We start from the raw sequence: 7,873 nt of genomic DNA, 5'->3' as shown, positions 1-7,873 counted from the left end.
GGGGGGGGGGGGGGGGGGAATAGAAAGGGCTACGCCCACCTGGAGGACGGGAGTGGAGGAAGTTGTTGAAACACTTAAAGGGACCCCCTACACGGGAGTAGGCACCTTTCTGGCATGCATCTTTGTTTTCATTTTTTCAGCTGTAACATTGCCATGGGTGAGCCCCTATGCCCATTATTCCACATTAATGAACGAGAACATGCCATATCACTACCCAGGTACATCTACATATACATTTCTAGTTTTTAAAAGCAGTTTTGGAGTTTTAGAGATAGCAAAGAAGCAGCACATTATTTTCATCAATTTTTAATATGTAACATGTTGCGCAGATGCATGTGACTGAACCATTTTGGGGAGAAAGGTACAGGCAGTCCCTCGATGTAAAGTGTCCAAGTTGCAGACAACTCATACTTAGAAACAGGCTGCCTGCTACTAAAAATGGCAAATGACCTTCTTGAGCTGATAAATCACTGAAGCCACACAGAGTTTTCATAGGTATCACTTAAATATGAGCCAGCAGTGTGCTACAGCTGCCAAAAAAGCCAACAGAGTCTTAGGCTGCAGTAACAGAGGGATAGAATCAAGATCACGTGAAGTGCTAATACCATTTTATAATGCTTTGGTAAGACCAAACTTGGAATACTGCATCCAGCTTTGGTCGCCACAATGTAAAAATGATGCTGAGACTCTAGAAAGAATCCAGAGAAGAGCAGCACAGATGATTAGGGGACTGGAGGCTAAAACTATGAAGAACAGTTGCTGGAATTGGGTATGGCTACTTTAATGAAAAGGACCTAAAGATGACATGATAGTAGCATTCCAATATCTAAGGCAGGGGTGTCAAACTGCTGGCCCACGGGCCGGTTGCATCATGCAGAGGCCACGCCCACCCCAGCTCCGGCAATGCGAAAAAAGTCATGATACGTCACGACACATCACGTGACGCAGCGAGTTTGACACCGGTGATCTAAAGGGTTGCCACAAAGAAGAGGGAGTCAACCTACTCTCCAAAGCACCTGAAGGCAGGACAAGAAACAATGGATGGAAACTAATCAAGGAGAGAAGCAACCTAGAACTAACGAGAAATTTCCTGACAGTTAGAACAATTAATCAGTGGAACAACCTGCCTCCAGAAGCTGTGAATGCTCCAACACTGGAAGTTTTTAAGAGGAGATTGGACAACCATTTGTCTGAAATGGAATATGGTTTCCTGTCTGAGCAAGTGGTTGGACTAGAAGACCTCCAAGGTCCCTTCCAACTCTGTTATTCTTTTTTCATGAATATACAGCCTGTGTTCAGGGTTCATGAAAATACTGCATGGCTTCAGCGTTTCATCAGCTCAAGGAAGGAGAACATTTTTAGTAATAGACAGCCTGTCTGTAAGCATAAGTTCCGACTTATGTACAAATTTGAGTTAAAGACAGACTTAGGAATGGATCTCATGATTAACCCAGGGAATGCCTGTATGTGAAGGGAGACATAAGGATGGGATGTTATAGAGCAATTTAGACTATTTTTCTTTCTGCTTTAATTATTATTGGGTTGGGCAGGCAGAGAATTGGCATCAGAAAAAAAAAAAATGGAGGGAAAACTATTTTCAGGTTTCTCTGTGCTGGCAGCGGATAGTTTTCTGATAACATTTGGGCATCTCAACCTTTATGGTGTATAAGCCACAAGATATAGCTTAGTGTATTGATTCAGTTGTAGGTAAGTCAGTGAATTAAATCTAATGCAATGATGCTGAATTCAGATTTTTACTTAACCAGAGATTAAATGAACTACAATTATCTGGATCAACATAATACCCATGGGATGTTTTACAAAGGGTGGTGGATGTGCTTACATAATATAGGTGGTCCTCAACTTACAACAGTTTGTTTAGTGACTGCTCAAAGTTACAACAGCACTAAAAAATCTGACTTATGACTGTTTTTCAGTTACGACCTTTGCAGCATCCCCATGAACGTGTGATCATAATTCAGATGCTTGGCAACCAGTTCATATTTATGACTGTTGCTGTGTCCCGGGGCCGTGTGATCCCCTTTTGCAACCTTCTGACAAGCAAAGTCAATGGGGAAGCCAGATTCACTTAACAACCAGGTTACTAACTTATCAACTGCAGTGATTCACTTAACAATTGTGGCATGGCTTCCGGTTCCGGATCGCGGCGCCAGCGGATGCTCGGAGAGAATGCTCTCCCCGCCGTCCAGTTTTTCTTCTTCGGGAGACCCTGGAAAGGGTTGAAAGTTGCCCTGGAGGGGCGACCACCGTTGGGGAGGACCCTTGCTAGATTGCGGAGGGGCGGGAGCCCCTCCGTTTGATCTGAGGCAGCTCCTCAGGACCGAAGAAAAGAGCGGCCATTAACATGGCCGCTCATTAAGTCGCACCAGCCGAAAGCCAAATTTACATCTAAGCACAATGAAGCATTTGTGATAATGAAAGATATGTTATTAGTATATGAGGAGTTATTAGGATGAGAAATAGAATATATTGGTGAATAAAGAAAGGATTTAAATTTTGGAATAATATTTGTATTTTAGTCACGAGAATTAGTTTATAATGAAATGAGGGAAACTAAACCTATCCAAATTATAAATAGTGGTTATAAAAGGCTAAATTGGAATATGATAACTGGAATTAAATAAAACCTAAAAACAGGACTTGGATATGTATAACTAAAATGTTATTGATAAGTGTATAGATTGATTGAACTTTAGCTAGAAATGTACTAATATGAATGTGATATAATACCTAAGGGAAATAGAGAGGGAACCTTTATTGATGTAAACTGAGATATCTATGTATCACTCTGTTATTGGATTATTGATCACCCTATCACCACGCTGCTTCCTAATTTCCTGGTTGTTAAAATTTGAAAAATTAATAAAATTTGTTAAAAAAAAAACAATTGTGGCAAGAAAGGTCATAAAATGGGGCAACACTCACTTAACAAATGAGTCATTTAATAACAGAAATTTGGGGCTCTATTGTACAGATAGTCCTTGACTTACAATTGGGCCTGAAACTTTCATTTCTAAGTGAAACCATTAAGTTAGTTGCACCTGATTTTTATGACCTTTTTGCCATTGTCATTAATCAAATCATCACAGTTTTTAAGTGAACACTAGGTCATTAAGTGAATCGAGTTTCCCCCATTGACTTTGCTTGTTGGGAGCCAGCTGGGAAGGTCACAGATTGTGATCACGTGACCCTGGGATGCTTCAACAATCATAAACCCATGCCAGTTGCCAAGGGCCCAGGTTTTGATCATGTAGCTTAGAGATGCTGCGACAGTCATAAGTGCAAGGACTGTTGTCACTTTTTTCAGCGCCATTGTAATTTCAAACAGTCGCTAAACAAATGCTTGTAAATCAAGGACTACCTGTATGCTTAGCTACAAATAAACAAGCTATATTTTGCCTTAGCATGTTAGATATGAAATCAGGTCTGAATAGATTAATATACTTAATTTACCCACAGGTAGCAGAGCACAAAGGCAAGATTTGTTCCCCATGCCAGGCCAAAACCAATATGGTTTAGTATGAGAATCCAGGCATTGAATCAAGTGCTCCGTGTCCTTCCTTGCAGTATATAGTTCTGTAAGTGTTGCTGCTGGACATTTACAGTATGCTTGTTTGGTTGATGTTCATGTTTTTCCTTTCTTCATCATAGTCCCAGTTCGAGATGATGGTAATATGCCAGATATTCCCGCTCATCCCTGTGACAAGGAAGGTGAACGACTTGAGTGGCTGAAGAAATGAGAACCAGCAGAGTGAGAGTTACCACTGAAGAGGCAGATCTCCCCACAAGTTTCCCGTGCCTTGGTTGTATATGTGTGTTGTTCCCGGGGGCAATAAATTTCCTGTTGTATCTAAAAGCTTCTCTGTCACTGTGGTTGGAAATTTAGATGGGGGGGGGGGGGGGAACCTGGAATATTAAAAAAAATCCTTAAGGGAGGTACAGAGAAGACAGACTATGCACTGTCAGAAAATTGTTTGGAAAAAAAAAAAGGTAGTTATTTCAGTCCCCATTGTTTATTGACAGGGATTCCTTCCTTCTACCTCCCACTTCTAAATCAGGACACTGAACCAAAGTCTTGGAGGAAAATTTGACAGGGTTTATACATGCTAAGCCATAATATGATTTATTTGGTTTCAACATAGCATGATATATCAATGCAACGGTTATTTCTAAACTCAGTTCAATGATTTAATGTGGTATAGCGGCCCAGCTAATTGTGGCTTATATGCCTTATTCACTTTCCTTGGTAGAGCCAAGAGGTGCTAGTAAAAACTGCAGGCACAATTTGTGCAATGTATTAAGCCAAGCAGACTGGTTCATAAGTGTGTGCTTGTCTCCATCTTACAGAGTGTGCTGAGCTTTTAAGGCTTGTCTGAATATGTTTATCAATCCAGAATGACTGCAGTTTTGGTTACAGAAACTGGAGTTTTCCCTTTAAACACAATCTGTGTCATATTGCATTGCTACACGCACAGTATTTGCCCTCTTAAATAATTAGAATAATGTTAGGAAAGAACTGCTTTTAAAAATAAAGTTAGCTACTTTAATTCTGACTTCTGCAAGCTAAGGACTTCAGGTTTTCATGACCCCATCAGCTTTACATAGCTCCCCCTTGTATGTATGTATGCATGTACACACCTTTGCATCAGTTTGGACTCCTGGTGATTGCCTGGACAAGACCCTGAAGTTTTCTTGGAAATATTTTTGAGCAGAGGTTTGCCGTGGCCTCCTGCCTAGGGCTGAGAGTGAGTGACCGACTGATGTCATCCAGCTGGCTTTGTGCCTAAGACAGGACTAGAACTCATGGTCTCCCGATTCTAGCCTGTTGCCTTAATCATTGCATCATACTGGCTCTTTTATACCTTAGATCTTGGTTAAAGGAGGCACACCATAAGATGCACTGATAATGAGAGTCTGCACACTGTCAAGTTTAATTGGTTTAATATGCATCATTCAAATCTTGCACAAAGTAGAAGCCATAAGCTTGAAGGTTGCTAAGTTATATTTCTGTAACTCTTCAAAATCCAAAAATGCAAGCAGACTGCAGCTGTGGTTTGTTCAAATATTATCATTCCTAACTTGAGGGTATATTGGGAGCGGGGAATTCCCAATCCGTATGGCCAGCGGGAAAGTCTTGGTACTTTTTGGATGTTACCTTGAAGAGGAAATGACAGGAAAAGAGTGCTAGTTCTTGCTCTCTTCTGGACTGGCAAAGATATGCTAAGTTCTTAAACTGACACATAAAGCAATTTGCATAAATACGCAGGTCAATAGCACAGAAATTACTTCCTTTAATACAGACTTCAATTGGCCTTTTAATCATGCTGGATCTCATGATGCCATAGATGGAGATCCTGTTAAAAATCTTGAAGGAAGATTAAAAGAACTCAGCCTTCCCTCAACACGTGGTTTTCCAACCAACATCCACAGAAAATGCCACTGTAGAACGCAACAGTGATTGTTTCTGTGCACTTTCTAATGCACAAGAACCACTTTTCCCCCTTTCCCTCACCTACCAGAATTACAAATCCAGAGTCCAGAAGGGCAAGTGTGGGAATGCTGAACACTGACCTCTCAAAAGGGTTCTTCCTCAATCTTGAAAGGGTAGAAATGTTTCTGCTCAAATTCTTGCTTCCCCATTCAAAGTTTATGTACACAAGTTAAGTCCATTGTGGATTCAGTTCGGTGACTTAAGCTAATCCACTGAATATTCTTACACGTTGACTCCAAGCTTTTGTCCCTTGCTTAAACTCCATCACCACTTCTTCTACCATATATATATACATGTTTTCCTTAGATAAGGGGCCAGCCTCAGTCAAAATCAGAACAGGCACCAGGGCTAGGAAATTTTGAGTAATGGAGCAACTTGTCCTGGGGACTGGACTGCTGCCAGGCAGAGCTGAGAACATCATCCTGTTCACACTGGAAATCCTCTTCAGATTTTATCTGCAGCCACAAAAACCAAAATTTATTATTAGTTGTGCAGGAGTCATCAATCTCTGCAGTTAAAATAAGTCAGGTTTTATATATTTGCATAAGTTGACATACTGTATTTCTGTGTCATTTTAATTGTTTCTAATAAAGATATCAACCACTTCTAGATTTTGATTTCCCTCACCCACAATTCAGAACTAGGATAGCTTTTTAAGTTTGGCCAAGTTTACTAATTTAAGGAAAACAGAAATGCAGCTTTTTCCCAGTTTCTGGGGTGTGAGTGAATGTCTATCATTCTATCTTCATCACAATCCATAGATAGCATGGTGGAAGGAATAAAAACATCTAATCTAAATTCATGTTAGATAACATTCACTCCTGTGACTTCTGGATAAGCATATAATGCAATCATTTGATGGATAGGAGAAAATATGTGGTAACCATTATTTAAAAGATGAACTTAGTCCGGAAAAACAAGTAATTGTCAGAAAGAAACTAAAGATTGCCTCGCTCTGATTCGTAACAGAGAGGGAAGGTGAAACACTGTAAGGTTCCAAGGTTCTGTTATTGTAGCCTACAGTATATCAATACAGGTAGTCCCAGCTTAACAACCCAAATTGGGACAGGATTTTCCATCAATAAGCAAAGTTGTTAGGCAAAACATCATGCAACCACACTGCATACCAATGGCAGTTCCAGTAGTAGTCTTGGTTGTGCTCAATAGGCCAGAACTCATGCTTCTTCTGCCCTGTTGGGCTGGACTCTGCTTCAACTCCACCAGCCATCTATCTTTCCCACATCTCCACCCTTTGGGCTGCCTTAAAGTCTGGATACCTCTGCCACCCCAGCTGACCTTTGCTATCTTCCCCCCAATGCCAGGATGTGCCAACCTGGCTCTTCTTGAGGCAGCTGCTAGCTGCACGAGGCCCTGAAAAGACTGTGTGGAGGTCTTGCACCCAGCCAGCAGCTGCCTTGGCCAGGCATATCTTGTCAGCAGCAGGAGGAAGAAGACAGCAAAGGTCAGCTGGGAGCAGTGGGGAGTGCCAAGTAGTGGGGGCAGCAGAGGCAGGGGGCAATGGAGTACGGTGGCCAAAAGGGCAGATGGGGGGGGGGATAGGCAGGAGGTTGATTTAGATTGCAGGACCATCAAACGTTCCCAGTACCTGTACAGGGAAATCGTCCATGGGCAGCAATGTTGGGGCTGCTCGACGCATCCTCCCTTCTTTCTCCTCTCGCAGATGACGTCGCCGCTTCTTGCTGATGGGGCCTTCGCTACGGGAGAGGCTCTCTGGCTCTTGGGCAGACAGGCACCTGGGGGCTTCTTTCTCACAGGGCTCATTCCCTGCGTTGCCAGGAGTTGCAACATCTGCACTATGGATTCCTTCATCCTAAATAGAGAAAGCGATGCAACTAGAATCCTCTCACTTTAACATTTTCCCCAAATGGGAAGCCACACTATATTTACAGTATGTGGGGGGACGGGGCTCGGGGGGGGGAACAGAAAGAGACTTGGCCTTGCTTTTCTATCCAGTTTGGGGATCGAACCAATGAAGGTAGCAAAGAAATCAAGCTTGATTCCTCCCTGCAAAGGCACTTATAGCTTCATGGCATTTGGCTACCAAACTCTTCTATTTTTGCAGAAGAGGAGCTGTTCTGGAACACTGCTCATTGGGGGAGGGGCAGTGAGTTATTTATTTATTTATTTATTAATAAATAAACTACTACTCCACCCTCATTGCGTCATCAGATAATCGCCCAGCCTCCCTCTTCAGGGTGACCCGCTCCCTTCTCCAATTGGGGGGGGGGGACCACCTGGCGGGGAAGGCTGAGGAGTTTGCACAGTATCTGCATGACAAAGTCGCTCGGATCCGAGAGGGTTTGGACTCCGACTGGGTGGCCCCGGGGGAGGTGACAGGAG

At 42.5% G+C, this 7,873-nt stretch overlaps 2 protein-coding genes across 2 annotated transcripts in view; one reads left to right on the top strand and one right to left on the bottom strand.

The window, feature by feature from the left end:
• LOC107300675 (NADH dehydrogenase [ubiquinone] 1 alpha subcomplex subunit 3-like) overlaps positions 1-3,767 on the top strand; it is a 5,514-nt gene extending 1,747 nt beyond the window's left edge. The window contains exons 2-3 of the mRNA XM_015829979.1: positions 141-218; positions 3,673-3,767. Of these exons, the coding sequence (XP_015685465.1) occupies positions 141-218; positions 3,673-3,761 (167 nt within the window). The 3' untranslated portion in view covers positions 3,762-3,767. The remainder of the gene's footprint in view (positions 1-140; positions 219-3,672) is intronic.
• Positions 3,768-5,800: 2,033 nt separating this feature from the next.
• LOC107300676 (TCF3 fusion partner-like) overlaps positions 5,801-7,873 on the bottom strand; it is an 8,147-nt gene continuing 6,074 nt past the window's right edge. Inside the window, exons 5-6 of the mRNA XM_015829981.1 lie at positions 7,119-7,343; positions 5,801-5,967 (exon numbers count right to left, since the gene is read on the bottom strand). Of these exons, the coding sequence (XP_015685467.1) occupies positions 5,833-5,967; positions 7,119-7,343 (360 nt within the window). The 3' untranslated portion in view covers positions 5,801-5,832. The remainder of the gene's footprint in view (positions 5,968-7,118; positions 7,344-7,873) is intronic.

This window comes from Protobothrops mucrosquamatus, unplaced genomic scaffold (genome assembly GCF_001527695.2).
Source record: "Protobothrops mucrosquamatus isolate PMUCROS unplaced genomic scaffold, P.Mucros_1.0 scaffold7919, whole genome shotgun sequence".
NCBI classification, from domain to species: Eukaryota; Metazoa; Chordata; class Lepidosauria; order Squamata; family Viperidae; genus Protobothrops; species Protobothrops mucrosquamatus.
This window is presented reverse-complemented; position numbering and strand designations above follow the sequence as displayed.